The following is a 16,778-nucleotide window of genomic DNA, read 5'->3' as shown; positions in this document are numbered from 1 at the left end:
CAGACATGACTCCTTAAATGACAACAAACATCATTCAACAGTTTACACCATGCATTTCCCCATCTGATGACACCAGATATAACTCCTTAGATAAAAACAAACATCATTCAACAGTTTACACCATGCATTTCCCCATCTGATGACACCAGGTATAACTCCTTAGATGAAAACAAACGTCATTCAACAGTTTACACCATGTATTTCCTTCAGATAACACCATTCATTAAACAACAGATCATATCCTTTTTTTGATCTTGAAATATACATGTATATATATATTATAATAATAACTAATAATTGTATTATTTAGTGTTTGATGACAATCCAGAGTTTGGATTTCATTCCAATAAAATATTTGACTTTGACACCATTTCTCAGATGACCTTATACATGACCCATCCAATGAAAGCAAAAATCATTCAACAGATCATACCACGAATTTCCCGTCCCGATGACACTGATCATAAAATATCAAATGACATCACATGATTTTTAGGATAACAACAAACATTAATCTTCAGGTGGACAATTGTTTGTCCTTTTGTCTTTTGACCATAGTGTTGTTTTTATTTCTTAGACTTACATTGTTTGATTATCATTTGGTACTTTCTTACTGTTTTTCATTCATATAACTACACCATATATCACCCACAAGACAACACTAACTCATCACAGGTTCGTATACATCTACATAAACAGAAAATTCCCCCAAAAATTGGTTTATAAGTCAGAGTAAAGCTTGAAAGGTCCTTTATCTTAACATAAATCTAAGGATCATTGGTAATCTAAAAGTTTGGATTGGAGGATACCTGATTAAGATATATTGAATAAACAGCATTTTTACACTAATTAAGTTTGATTCATTATTGGCGGCTCAAGGCATTGTCAGCACAAATGCTATGCCGCAGCAAGTCAAATTCATTGTTTGACTTTGATTTTCTACCCAGTATACAGATTATTTACAGAAATCAGAGGTTTTCATATTTTCCTTTAATGTTAAAAACTATTCCTAACTCTTCAGAGAACATCATACATCACTTGAATTCCACTTATCAACAGATTTGTAATTATCATCAGTAACATGACAATTGACACAAGTGAAGGAAGAACTGCTCACCCTTTGGTACACCAGGATTTACCCCAGATGGTTTGAGAAGAAAGGATCTTTGGAAAAGGTTAACACAATATTAAAATAAGAAGATGTGGTACGATTACCAATGGGACCAGAGACCAATTGACATAGAATGCATACCAAGGGATGCCAATAGCTGACACTGGTCCTTTGGGCCAGGTAAACTAAAGAAATTAACTAGATGCCAATTAATAAATGAATATTTTTACAGTACAGTACCAGGAACTTAAAAGAGACACATCAAAGGACAAATTCATAAGCACTGGATGTTTTTTACCCATGTACATACATGGGGCTCCAGTAGCGTACCCCCTTAGGTCACAAGTTCATGTTTAAAAATTGTGTCAGGTCACCAGGTCATTTTTAAACAAATTTGAAGGCAATGGCAATCCACATAACAAAATTCAAAATATTTTTTTGGTTACAGATCCTTTTAAATGAGACGTCAGGTTGCAAGGTCATCCGCTAAATCCTCCAAAGTCGCAGGTTGGATTTGACCATGTTGGAACCACAAACATACATCACATACATGAAATCAATAACACTGACATGTAGAACTCATGATTTATAATCAAGACAAGATAACAGTTTAAATACCACCTATTGACTTCACTCAATATTCTGTCAATTGATCAAAGGACATTCACTAGAAAAACGTCAGAAAATTATTTACTTATATCTTACTTGAATTTAATTTTATTCAAATAAAACAAATGTCAATATATATACCAACACTACCATTGTAACCAAAATAAAGTTCAAGTCTGAGATAGTAAAATACATCCATACAAACACACGAAGTAAAGATACACTCACACCATGCATAGACCTTAAGAAGGCATCATGAACTACCTTGTAAATATTCAAGATTTGAATTTAAATAGATTATAAGTTTTACTCAGAACAAGGGAGTTTAATCAACACTATTTGTATAATAATTCTTTATTTATTGGAATTAAAAATCTTTATTCATAACACACTTTATCTAAAATTGCATAATTATTTATAAAATAGTGACCTGATAGAATAAATATATACATGACAGTATATACTGGTATCATTAAACAAACTCCTTGAACTTTATTCCACACTTATTCTCTGTTGCTTAGTATTCAATATGGTTGTGATTTTCTTGTCACTGATTTCTTTACTTTCAGCTTGCCCTACAATAAAATTTATATTAATCATTTGTAAACCTTGTTCTCATTCATAAAATTACAGCATACCTACTATAAAAATACAGGTTAAACTTATGAGTCCAAATTCTAAGAAAAATGTTTTAAAACAATGGACTACCCAAGATGCTCTACTTTGTCTGGCAGCAGTAAAAAATTTCTGACAATTCACTTAGTCCATCCAATTTTTAGAATCTTTTTCAATGCTTTATTGTGCAACTAGTTCTCATCATGAATATGCATAAAAAAATCTGGTGATGAAAGTTTACAAACAAGAACGTTTCAAATAACTGACAACTTTGATAATGTTTCAAATAACTGACAACTTTGATAACGTTTCAAATAACTGACAACTTTGATAACGTTTCAAATAACTGACAACTTTGATAACATTTCAAATAACTGACAACTTTGATAACGTTTCAAATAACTGACAACTTTGATAACATTTCAAATAACTGACAACTTTGATAACGTTTCAAATAACTGACAACTTTGATAACGTTTCAAATAACTGACAACTTTGATAACGTTTCAAATAACTGACAACTTTGATAACGTTTCAAATAACTGACAACTTTGATAAGTGTGATAAAAACAAAGTAAAACATAACAGACCATTGAGTATCGAAAAATATGAAACAGAATTAAAGTTACTTTATCTTTCAAATAAAAGAAATGTGGATACTTTCAAATAAAAGAAATGTGGATAAATAAACAAATCATAAAATAAAATTGAGAATGGAAATGGGGAATATGTCAAAGAGACAACAACCCGACCAAAGAGCAGACAACAGCCGAAGGCCACCAATGGGTCTTCAATGCAGCGCGAAATCCGGCACCTGGAGGTGGTCCTCAGCTGGCCCCTAACTAAAATTGTGTGCTAGTTCAGTGAAAATGGACGTCACACTAAACTCCAAAACATATAAATGAACTAAAATTAAAAAACATACAAGACTAACAAAGGCCAGAGGCTCCTGACTTGGGACAGGTGCAAAAATGAGGCGGGGTTAAACATGTTTTGAGAGATCTCAACTATATTGATAAATCTTGCTAAAACATTTCCTTTTAAATAACATCTAGCTGAAGCATAACATGTAATGTTTTCAACATAATATCAAGTGTCGATTACACTCACTGTTCATTGGAAGGACTTAGTACAAAAATAGCTGCATTGTGTCAAATGATTGATTGATTCATTTTTGGTGTCTAACACCACTTTCAGCACAATTGGCAATTTCCTGGCGGCCATTTCTTAGGAAGCCAGAGTCCCACGACAGAACCACCAAACTTTGGTAAGAAAACTGATAATCCAGTCAATTAAGATTAGGGTTGAATGCACCTGCCACGTGTAAGGTTCAAACTCACTATCTGAGTGTTGACAGGCTAGTGATACAGCATATGAACTACTTTTATCACTTGGCCACCCAAGCCCCCACATTGAATCAAAGAAAAAGAGAAACTAATGAAAACTATTTATAATAGTAATTTTTTGATAGGTGCTGCTATACTTTTTTCAGTTGTGACCTCACCTCATATTAGTATTTAGGCTCTTATTATCTTTCACTTCTGAGAGATGATCTAAAAGCTTTTAAAATATCTTCACTCAGTGGTAAGTCTGCATTCAGAACTACAGACAACTGTTCAAATGTTAGCCAATATCTAGTTCTTTTTTATATCAAATTACAGTGGTTAGTATTACTGCAACAGGGAACCACAGATTTTGTATAAAAACCAATGCTTTGAGAACAGTGCACTGCTGAAAACAATTAATTGTAAGTAATGTTCAATGTGAGATTTCAGAATAAGGAAACAAGAAGGGATTTCAAACAAGTATTAAATCACTCTCTCAAATGTTGATATAGACATAGTAAGGATGAGAAGTTTTATATCTTACTTTTGGTTCTTGTTTAGGAATAGTTTTTCTGTGAGACCATAAACACAACATAGAATCTTGACCACCACTTACTAACATGTTTATATCTTACCTTAGGCTCTTGTTTAGGAATAGTTTTCCTGTAAGACCATAAAACACAACATAGAATCTTCACCACCACTTACTAACATGTTTATATCTTACCTTAGGTTCTTGTTTAGGAATAGTTTTTCTGTGAGACCATAAACACAACATAGAATCTTGACCACCACTTACTAACATGTTTATATCTTACCTTAGGCTCTTGTTTAGGAATAGTTTTTCTGTGAGACCATATACACAACATAGAATCTTGACCACCACTTACTAACATGTTTATATCTTACCTAAGGCTTTGTTTAGGAATAGTTTTCCTGTGAGACCATAAACACAACATAGAATCTTGACCACCACTTACTAACATGTTTATATCTTACCTAAGGCTTTGTTTAGGAATAGTTTTCCTGTGAGACCATAAACACAACATAGAATCTTGACCACCACTTACTAACATGTTTATATCTTCCCTGTCATTCCTGTTTAGGAATAGTTTTCCTGTGAGACCATAAACACAACATAGAATCTTGACCACCACTTACTAACATGTTTATATCCTACCTTTGGTTCTTGTTTAGGAATAGCTTTTCTGTGAGACCATAAACACAACATAGAATCTTCACCACCACTTACTAACATGTTTATATCCTACCTTTGGTTCTAGTTTAGGAATAGTTTTTCTGTGAGACCATAAACACAACATAGAATCTTCACCTCCACTTACTAACATGTTATCCTGGAAAAAGTCATATAAGGTGAATTTAACAGATGGCTAGATTCTCATATATTTTTGCATAAATTGCATTTTTCATTCTTACTTCTATTTTTGTAAAAAAAATCCTAATTTCAGAAGTCCAAAACACATTATCTGAGTTGCAAACAGAAAATTATTTATCTGCACTTGGAATAACTTTTCACAAATGTGAGGCAAAGACTGGATGTACGATTCAAATGATAGAATCCTGTAACAATCATTAAATAGCTACTAGGACTTAGACCTTTTTGACCTAGTTATACAAATGCTAATAGGGGTCACCCTCCCTAAAAGGGAAATAGGCCAACCATTTTGATAAACATCTTATTAATGAATCCTAATAAAATTCCATGTAGCCATAAAGAAATGTTGACGCCTTGGTTCCTTCAATTCATTGTGTTACAGACAATGAATGACATGTAGGGAGTCAGCTCTTGTTTTTCTGTTGAATATTAAAAACATGAGGGTAAAACAGGTTTCATGTAATTTTCAAAATAACTTAGAAATAATGGTTAAGATGAACAGAGTTTCTTATTCAAACTCTTAATATTGGTACCGTAATCAAAGTTTGGAAAAAAAGATATTGTTTACGGTTAAAATCGTCTCAAATAATTTATGGCCAGCAGCATGCATCATATTCAGATATTATAAGCCAAGTTCTTTTTTGTTGCAAATCAGCTAAAAAATATATTTTTTTAGTTCTTGTGCTGTACTCTGGATTTTGACTGCTGACATCCCTTTTGACATAAAGTAAATAACCCAGTATCTTCTACTTGTTCTGCATCATTCTGCTGCAGAGTGTTCTCATAAAATGGATCTTAAACTACCTACACTCCATAAACCACATGGATCTAAAACTACCTACACTCCATAAACTACATAGATCTAAAACTACCTACACTCCATAGACCACATGGATCTAAAACTACCTACACTCCATAAACCACATGGATCTAAAACTACCTACACTCCATAAACCACATGGATCTAAAACTACCTACACTCCATAAACCACATGGATCTAAAACTACCTACACTCCATAAACCACATGGATCTAAAACTACCTACACTCCATAAACCACATGGAACTAAAACTACCTACACTCCATAAACCACATGGAACTAAAACTACCTACACTCCATAAACCACATGGATCTAAAACTACCTACACTCTATAAACCACATGGATCTAAAACTACCTACACTCTATAAACCACATGGATCTAAAACTACCTACACTCCACAAACCACATGGAACGAAAACTACCTACACTCCACAAACCACATGGATCTAAAACTACCTACACTCCATAAACCACATGGAACTAAAACGACCTACACTCCATAAACCACATGGATCTAAAACGACCTACACTCCATAAACCACATGGATCTAAAACGACCTACACTCCATAAACCACATGGATCTAAAACGACCTACACTCCATAAACCACATGGATCTAAAACGACCTACACTCCATAAACCACATGGATCTAAAACGACCTACACTCCATAAACCACATGGATCTAAAAATACCTACACTCCACAAACCACAAGGATCTAAAACTACCTACACTCCATAAACCACATGGATCTAAAACTACCTACACTCCATAAACTATAAACCACTTGGATCTAAAACTACCTACACTCCATAAACCACATGGATCTAAAACTACCTACACTCCATAAACCACATGGATCTAAAACTACCTACACTCCATAAACTATAAACCACATGGATCTAAAGCTACCTACACTCTATAAACACCATGGATCTAAAACTACCTACACTCCATAAACCAAATGGATCTAAAATGACCTACACTCCATAAACCACATGGATCTAAAACTACCTACACTCCACAAACCACATGGATCTAAAACTACCTACACTCCACAAACCACATGGATCTAAAACTACCTACACTCCACAAACCACATGGATCTAAAACTTCCTACACTCCACAAACCACATGGATCTAAAACTACCTACACTCCATAAACCACATGGATCTAAAACTACCTACACTCCATAAACCACATGGATCTTAAACTACCTACACTCCATAAACAACATGGATCTAAAACTACCTACACTCCATAAACTATAAACCACTTGGATCTAAAACTACCTACACTCCATAAACCACATGGATCTATAACTACCTACACTCCATAAACCACATGGATCTATAACTACCTACACTCCATAAACCACATGGATCTAAAACTACCTACACTCCATAAACCACATGGATCTAAAACTACCTACACTCCATAAACCACATGGATCTAAAACTACCTACACTCCATAAACCACATGGATCTAAAACTACCTACACTCCATAAACCACATGGATCTAAAACTACCTACACTCCACAAACCACATGGATCTAAAACTACCTACACTCTATAAACCACATGGATCTAAAACTACCTACACTCTATAAACACCATGGATCGAAAACAACCTACACTCCATAAACCAAATGGATCTAAAACGACCTACACTCCATAAACCACATGGATCTAAAACTACCTACACTCCATAAACCACATGGATCTAAAACTACCTACACTCCATAAACCACATGGATCTAAAACTACCTACACTCCATAAACCACATGGATCTAAAACTACCTACACTCCACAAACCACATGGATCTAAAACGACCTACACTCCATAAACCACATGGATCTAAAACTACCTACACTCCATAAACCACATGGATCTAAAACTACCTACACTCCATAAACCACATGGATCTAAAACTACCTACACTCCACAAACCACATGGATCTAAAACTACCTACACTCCACAAACCACATGGATCTAAAACTACCTACACTCCATAAACAACATGGATCTAAAACTACCTACACTCCATAAACCACATGGATCTAAAACTACCTACACTCCATAAACAACACCTAACAGTTGATGTATGTCCTCCTATTAGAGACTGGACAACTGTTGGGGAATCTCCAGAAACATCCAAAACTCTCAATGATCCACTGAAAAGAAAAAAAAAAGAACTGTGTTTAAAATACTCAAGAAAATGATCTACTCTGTAAAAAACAGTGTGTTTCTAATAAAATAAAGAGTGATTATAGGTATTCTTCTTTTACTTAATTATTTCATGAGATTATTGTTGAATTTCTATATTTAGCAACTAGGTTGCCTTCATCAATGACAGTCATATTTATTGCATTTGGAGTCATAAACAATTACAAATAAATGACATCATTTTTTCAAAAGTTTCAAACATGTTCTATTTTTTTCCCAGATTTTTGGGGAAAGTAATAATTTTTTGTATGACGACCATTCTTTTAATCATATTTTTATGGAGATCATATATGTATCACTTCCCTTAACTTTCATGGCAATTTACCCTATACTGGATTTTGCCAAAATTTTCAAGTCAGAAAACTATTTAAAAATCCACCTACGTTTTTGCAAGAAAATGGACAAATGTTGCCTTTCACTGAAAATATTAGTAAAATTATTGTGCTGTCAAGGCTACTCAATCTCTAGTTTTTAGGTTTGTTTTATATTGAACTCATTGTGTTGTTGGGTTGTTGTCTCATTGTCTCATAAGCCATATCTTGTTTGATGCAGATGGAACCCAACAAAAATAGTTTGCTTTACTTTGACATGATTGACCATGTTGACAGACAAAATGATGATCGATTTGGATAGTGTTCTTAAATTCTTTGGTGTCAAAATTTTTATCAGAAAAAATATTACTGATAGTAGAAAACCAGGCCTGTATAACACAAAAAAATCTAGAACAGATTGATCATAAGTATACTGAATTGTTCATGATCTAAGATCAATTTAAGTCATAAGACTTTTTTGGGAAACAAGGGCCTGATAAAACAGGATAGGAAATATCCAGAAGAGAAAAAATGATATATTTCTTACCTATGTGTTCCTGCCACTAGATGGAGCTTGTCATTATAAAAATTTACCTAGGTGTTCCTGCCACTAGACGGAGCTTGCCATTAACAAACTTACCTGCAAGTTCTTGCCACTAGATGGAGCTTGTCATTAACAAATTACCTATGTGTTCCTGCCACTAGATGGAGCTTGTTATAAAAAACTTACCTATGTGTTCCTGTCACTAGATGGAGCTTGCCATTAACAAACTTACCTATGAGTTCCTGTCACTAGATGGAGCTTGTCATTAATAAACTTACTTATGTGTTCCTGCCACTAGATGGAGCTTGTCATTAACAAACTTACCTATGTGTTCCTGTCACTAGATTGGATCTTGTCATTAACAAACTTACTTATGTGTTCCTGTCACTAGATTGGATCTTGTCATTAACAAACTAACCTATGTGTTCCTGTCACTAGATTGGATCTTGTCATTAACAAACTTACCTATGTGTTCCTGTCACTAGATTGGATCTTGTCATTAACAAACTTACTTATGTGTTCCTGTCACTAGATTAGAGCTTGTCATCAACAAACTTACTTATGTGTTCCTGCCACTAGATGGAGTTTGTCATTACCAAACTTACCTATGAGTTCCTGTCACTAGATGCAGCTTGTCATTAACAAACCTACCTATGTGTTCCTGCCACTAGATGGAGCTTGTTATAAAAAACTTACCTATGAGTACCTGCCACTAGATGGAGCTTGCCATTAACAAACTTACCTATGAGTTCCTGTCACTAGATGGAGCTTGTCATTAATAAACTTACTTATGTGTTCCTGCCACTAGATGGAGCTTGTCATTAACAAACTTACCTATGTGTTCCTGTCACTAGATTGGATCTTGTCATTAACAAACTTACTTATGTGTTCCTGTCACTAGATTGGAGCTTGTCATTTACAAACTTACTTATGTGTTCCTGCCACTAGATGGAGCTTGTCATTAACAACCAATCCATCTATCAGATATTCAATGGAGTCTTTTCCCTAGAAAAACAGAAATGCAATAAAGAGGAAATTATGTTTCTATGGTATTAGTAAAACTTGGTTGCTTTTATTGTTTAACAAAGTTATTGATATCTACAGATCTTTTATGAAGAAGCATCTTGGAAGTTTCCCAAAATTCCATGATGGTCTGGTGTTATGAAGAACCATTTTTGCAAGTTTCCCAAAATTCCAAGATGGTCTGACAAAGTTATTGATGTCTAGAAAAAGTGTTGAGGATGTCAGAATGAAGGATTGCTAAAATTTGCTTCTGTGACTTTTTCATAGGATCAACAATAAAAGGATATGAGATAGACAGTAGACTAACAACACAAACCAAAGGACAACTATAGGTCTTCTTACAGTGGTGAGCAAAAATCAAACCAAGTAGCAATAATAATATTCATGGCATTCAAAAGATATGAGTCAGACACAACTCTGTACAATCGAACCAAGGAGGTTTGTAAAGTTGAACTTGTTCATCAACAGCCACCAATATCGGAAGGCATGAGATCAGCAGGTTAAATATTTGAAGTAATTACATGCTTTGTGATACTGGTTTTTTTCTGTTACAGTACCGATTTTTATTATAAATTCTTTTAAATTACAAAGAAACAAGAATGTGTCCATAGTACACAGATGCTCCACTTGCACTATCATTTTTTATGTTCAGTGGACCGTGAAATTGGGGTCAAAACTCTACTTAGACATTAAAATTAGAAAGATCATATCATAGAGAACATGTGTACTACGTTTCAAGTTGATTGGACTTCAACTTCATCAAAAACTACTGTGACCAAAAACTTTTAACCTGAAGAGGGACAGACAGACGAATAGACGTACAAATGGACCGAAAAACATAATGCCCCTCATTGGGGCATATAAAAACAGCATAGATTTTTTTAAAACTAGGTTTTAGGTAAAATAATTCACTTAACTAACAGTGGTTACTTTGAAGCAGAATTGACACAAGAAGGAAGCATTTTAAACAGGATGTCCAAAGAAACTTTCACACACCAGAAAAGCTCCATGTATACAATGGTTTATTGACAGAAGTGAATGATAAATGATAAAACATAGATAGCCATACCAAATTTTGATTCATATAACAAAAATCTTTAAACTTGGTGTGATGTATAAATTTCTTCCAAGTTTGATCACATTTGGTTCATTGATCTTCTTTATACCAATATAGTTGATCATGAAAAAGCTTCTGTATAAGTTGTGTTACTATCCATGAAGGTTTGACAAAGTTTGTCCCATATGTATACCTTCTTTGTTATTTTTTTTTGTAAGTAAAACACCCTCAATTACTATCAAAGTAAAAATTTCTCATATATCTATTATATAAATTAACTAATAAAATATACATGATTTATATCTAGTATACAGAACCTTGGGAAATAAAGGTACATTTACCTATCTGATATCACTATGCATTATGAAATTTTATCTATAGTGATTATTGGAATTAGTTATCAAAATAGCTTATTCATCCGATTTCATGACAATACTGAATTCAACAGCATTAAACTATGTCATATCTCTGTCCCAGGCATTTCAATATTTAAATCAATTTATTAAAGTGGTATGTCATTATATCTTTTAAAATCTATACAATTTTGGCCAGAAATAAACATCAAACACAGACCGCTTCCATATCAAAATCTGTATCATATTTCCTTTTGATAAAATGGAAATTCCATAGACATGACTTAAATTTATCTTCCAGAGAATGTTACCCTGAAAAGTGTCTCAAACAAATACTCGACCTAGCATGAAAAAAAGGAATAAGAATTCTGCTCAGTTATGTTCAAAACTATTTCTTTCCTTTCTTCACAAAAATCTTTGAAAAGTGATAAGAAGAAGTGATCTATGAGACAATATCTGCACAGCTTTGGACTTGTCAAAATGTTTGACGTTGTGATAAGAAAATTAGGTTTGAATGTGTGTCTGTGTGTCTGTGTTTGAGTGGTGGTATTCAAAAATATAAAAATAAAATGCTCAGCTGGGCGCAGCTTGATACGACCGCAGAGGTCGAACCCTGAACAGTTGGGGCAAGTATGGACGCAACATTCAAGCTTGATACAGCACTGAATTTGGATTGTGATTAAATATTTGACACAGCATAGGTTTCTGACACAGAATGAATGTGGTCTAAGAACTTAAAAAAATTTAATTTACCCATTCAAACCATATCATTATTATTTGCTTTTATATATAAATCAGAAATAACCAATTTAAAATGGAAAATTTTAAAGAAAAAAAAATCCCTCCCCCAAATTTTTTGAACCCCCTTATGATTCATCACCCCCAAACTCAATCCCAGCCTTCCCTTTGTAGTATGGTACCTTGCAGTACAATTTCAGAGGGATCCATACACTTGAACACAAGTTATTGTCTGGAAACTAGAAAAATGCTTGTTTTTAGGCCCCTTTTTGGCCCCAAATTCCTAAACGTTTAGGGCAATTACCCCCAAACTCAAACCAAGTTTTCCCTTTGTGATCTGGAACCTTTTAGTACAATTTCATAAAGATCCATACAGTCTTACACACAAGTTATTGTCTGGAAACTAGAAGAATGTTTATTTTTGGCCCCTTTTTGGCCCCCTTTTCCTAAACGTTTTGGACAATTAACCCCAAACTCAATTCCAGCTTTCCCTTTGAGATATGGAACCTTGTAGTACAATTTCAGAAAGATCCATACACTAACACACAAGTTATTATCATGAAACAAGAAAAATGCTTGTTTTTGCCCCTTTTTTGGCCCCTTATTCCTAAAATTTTCAGGCAATTACCACCAAAATCAATTCCAGCATTCCCTTTGTAATATGGAACCTTGTGGTACAATGTCAGAGAGATCCATACACTAACACACAAGTTATGTCTGGAAGTTACAAAAATGCTTATTTTTGGCCCCTTTTTGGCCCCTAATTCCTTAACTGTTGGTACCATAACCTCCAAAATCAATCCCAACCTTCCTTTTGTGGTATTGAACCTTATGGTAAAATTTCATAGAGATCCATTCACTTAAACTAAAGTTAGAGTGCGAAACTCAATGTGTCTTCGGACGATGACACCAACGTCATACCAATATACGACCGCAAAATCATGTCTCTTCAACCGTATTAGTGAAAACAGGAATGACCTATAAATCTATGTTAACTTCTTCAAATGATGTATTGTAAACAGACTAAAATTAGGAAAAAATAAATGGAGAATGTGTCCATTAGGCACAGATGATGCCCCTGCTTGCATAAAATGTTATAGGTTACACTTCTGTAAATATAGACAATGCAATTTCCCAAAGGAACTCCTTTTACGGCTAAAACTGTGCCACTTTTACTATGAAGTTTCGTAAAAAAAATATATCCTAGAATGGAAAGTTCATATTGTGCTACAATTTTTTTTGAAAGGTCAAAATATAGGGCTGTGCGGCATATTTTCAACATTTATATGCCCCGATCTTCTAAGAGTTTAAACATATACTAAAATTCTGTACTACCCCTGCCTTCACTTTTGGTCCTCCTCAGAATTAAATTTTGCCGCTATCCATGTGTATTTATACTGGTAACATTACCAAGTTATGTCTCTATGAGATGAAACATAGAGATCATATCTGGGAACCAGTATGTAAACAAAACAAAATATCGATGAATACTATATATCTCCCCAAAAGAGGCATGGTTTGTGAAACAGCTGTATTTACAAAGTGCAACCTATAAAGGGGCATAACTCGAGAACGGTAAAAGTGACACTACCCAAATTCGAACTTGGTCTGTGTTTTGAGGTAAAAAGCATTGTGTATGAGTTTCATAACATTTGGTGGAGGCAAACTAAAGTTAGAACGGAAACCAATTTCAGGCATACCAACGGACAAGGGTAACACTTAATGTCCCCTCCTGTGACGGCAGTGGCATAAAAAAGCTTGAATGTGAAAAAAAAATTTAATCAGAAAACCATGAATTTTTAAAATAATGTTCCAATAAACCACGAAACTGATACCAACATATTAGTCTCCTTTCCCAGTATTCTGGAAAATATTGCAATTTTCAAAGTTAACAAAGGGACATCAACAAACAACAGAAAACAGACAATACCCCACACTGGTCATGTGAGGTACAAATGAAATAAAATATGAAAAGAGTTTGCATAACAAAGGCACACCATAAATGCTAACACACAAAACATTTCTAAGATGCAACTAAAGTAAAAAATATAATTATAAAAATCTGATGAAATTTCAGTGGTAAAGGGTTAACTTTCTATTTTAATAATCAGCCATTTTATTTTAAAAATTATATTCATGAAAGAAATAGACAAACATGACCAAAAAAAAAAAAAAAAATTAATATTCAACAAACTGCTTATTCTCACTTACATCAGGTAGATGTTGAGTACCGGTATGTGTCAATGAGACAGAAACCTAACAAAACAATTAAATAAGAAAAAAGCATTTAAAGTCTAGGTTCTAATCAGAAATTAGAAAAAAAGTCTCTGTAGAAAACATGCATGAGTGAAAAATTTACTTAAACCTAACAGTTTAAGTCCTGTAACTCTGGAAAGGCAAACTGGAAATTTATCAAAATTGAAATGGAGGTTCCTTTTATCAATCCCAACAATAGAATAATGTTTTAAGGACAGCAATTCATCGCATACTGGAGTTAGTGCGCACTTTAGTGAAATAAATGGAGAATGTGTCCAAGGGACACAGATCATGCCCTCGCTTGCATATAACGTAAAAAATTCAAAGTTGATCTGAGTTTTGTGGTAATAAGTATTGTGTATAAGTTTCATAACATTTGGTTGAGGCAAACTTAAGTAAGAGAATGGAAACCAAAAATTCAGTAATTTTTCCATTTGTAAAGGGGCATAACTCTAGAACAGTAAAAGTGACGCCACCCAAATTCAAACTTGATCTGTGTTTTGTGGTAATAAGCATTGTGTATAAGATTCATAACATTTGGTTGAGGCAAACTAAAAGTTAGAGAACGGAAACTAATGAACGTACGGACGGACGGACGTACAGGCGGACAAGGGTAAAACTTAATGCCCCCTCATTAAAAAACACCTTAATTCAGGCAATTAAAGTCCCTTACCTCTGGTATAACATAAATAAATCTAAAGGAAGCTTTCTTCAGTCAATCATAATATTGTGTTAAAATTTCATGAGAATTTGTTAAAGTGAGTCTGAATTATCGTACGAGTTGAGTTAAGTTCTGATGGACAGACTAAGTGGTACTATAAAACATTGTGTCTACTGCTGGCATATAAAAAAACCCCATTATAATAGAAAGAAAGACAACCACTGAGAACTGACAAAGTTCCTCACAGCACAAGCACATCAACATGTGGGTTAGGATAGTAAGAGTCAGCTCTACCTAACTAATGATAGGAAAAGGTTAACATTCCTTAATACCAAAGGTAACAGAAGAGTCAACTCTCCCTAACTAATGATAGGAAAGGGCTAACATTCTTTAATACCAAAGGTAACAGAAGAGTCAACTCTCCCTGACTAATGCTAGGAAAGGGTTAACATTCTTTAATACCAAAGGTAACAGAAGAGTCAACTCTCCTTGACTAATGATAGGAAAGGGCTAACATTCTTTAATACCAAAGGTAACAGAAGAGTCAACTCTCCCTGACTAATGATAGGAAAGGGCTAACATTCTTTAATACCAAAGGTAACAGAAGAGTCAACTCTCCCTGACTAATGATAGGAAAGGGCTAACATTCTTTAATACCAAAGGTAACAGAAGAGTCAACTCTCCCTGACTAATGCTAGGAAAGGGCTAACATTCCTTAATACCAAAGGTAACAGAAGAGTCAACTCTCCCTGACTAATGCTAGGAAAAGGTTAACATTCCTTAATACCAAAGGTAACAGAAGAGTCAACTCTCCTTGACTAATGATAGGAAAGGGCTAACATTCCTTAATACCAAAGGTAACAGAAGAGTCAACTCTCCTTGACTAATGATAGGAAAGGGCTAACATTCTTTAATACCAAAGGTAACAGAAGAGTCAACTCTCCCTGACTAATGCTAGGAAAAGGTTAACATTCTTTAATACCAAAGGTAACAGAAGAGTCCACTCTCCCTGACTAATGATAGGAAAGGGCTAACATTCCTTAATACCAAAGGTAACAGAAGAGTCAACTCTCCCTGACTAATGATAGGAAAGGGCTAACATTCCTTAATACCAAAGGTAACAGAAGAGTCAACTCTCCCTGACTAATGATAGGAAAAGGCTAACATTCCTTAATACCAAAGGTAACAGAAGAGTCAACTCTCCCTGACTAATGCTAGGAAAGGGCTAACATTCCTTAATACCAAAGGTAACAGAAGAGTCAACTCTCCCTGACTAATGCTAGGAAAGGGCTAACATTCCTTAATACCAAAGGTAACAGAAGAGTCAACTCTCCCTGACTAATGAGAGTAAAGGGCTAACATTCCTTAATACCAAAGGTAACAGAAGAGTCAACTCTCCCTGACTAATGCTAGGAAAGGGTTAACATTCTTTAATACCAAAGGTAACAGAAGAGTCAACTCTCCCTGACTAATGATAGGAAAAGGTTAACATTCTTTAATACCAAAGGTAACAGAAGAGTCAACTCTCCCTGACTAATGCTAGGAAAGGGCTAACATTCCTTAATACCAAAGGTAACAGAAGAGTCAACTCTCCCTGACTAATGCTAGGAAAGGGTTAACATTCTTTAATACCAAAGGAAACAGAAGAGTCAACTCTCCCTGACTAATGCTAGGAAAGGGCTAACATTCCTTAATACCAAAGGTAACAGAAGAGTCAACTCTCC

The 16,778-nt window shown here is 34.4% G+C and overlaps 1 protein-coding gene across 1 annotated transcript in view; it reads right to left on the bottom strand.

The window, feature by feature from the left end:
* Window positions 1-1,816: 1,816 nt before the first annotated feature.
* Window positions 1,817-16,778, bottom strand: part of LOC127700920 (WD repeat-containing protein 89-like) — a 56,921-nt gene continuing 41,959 nt past the window's right edge. The window contains exons 10-13 of the mRNA XM_052204645.1: window positions 9,895-9,971; window positions 7,960-8,059; window positions 4,932-5,015; window positions 1,817-2,295 (exon numbers count right to left, since the gene is read on the bottom strand). Coding sequence (XP_052060605.1) covers window positions 2,245-2,295; window positions 4,932-5,015; window positions 7,960-8,059; window positions 9,895-9,971 — 312 coding nt within the window. The 3' untranslated portion in view covers window positions 1,817-2,244. The remainder of the gene's footprint in view (window positions 2,296-4,931; window positions 5,016-7,959; window positions 8,060-9,894; window positions 9,972-16,778) is intronic.

Source organism: Mytilus californianus, unplaced genomic scaffold (assembly GCF_021869535.1).
Source record: "Mytilus californianus isolate M0D057914Y unplaced genomic scaffold, xbMytCali1.0.p SCAF_5, whole genome shotgun sequence".
Lineage (NCBI taxonomy): Eukaryota > Metazoa > Mollusca > Bivalvia > Mytilida > Mytilidae > Mytilus > Mytilus californianus.
This window is presented reverse-complemented; position numbering and strand designations above follow the sequence as displayed.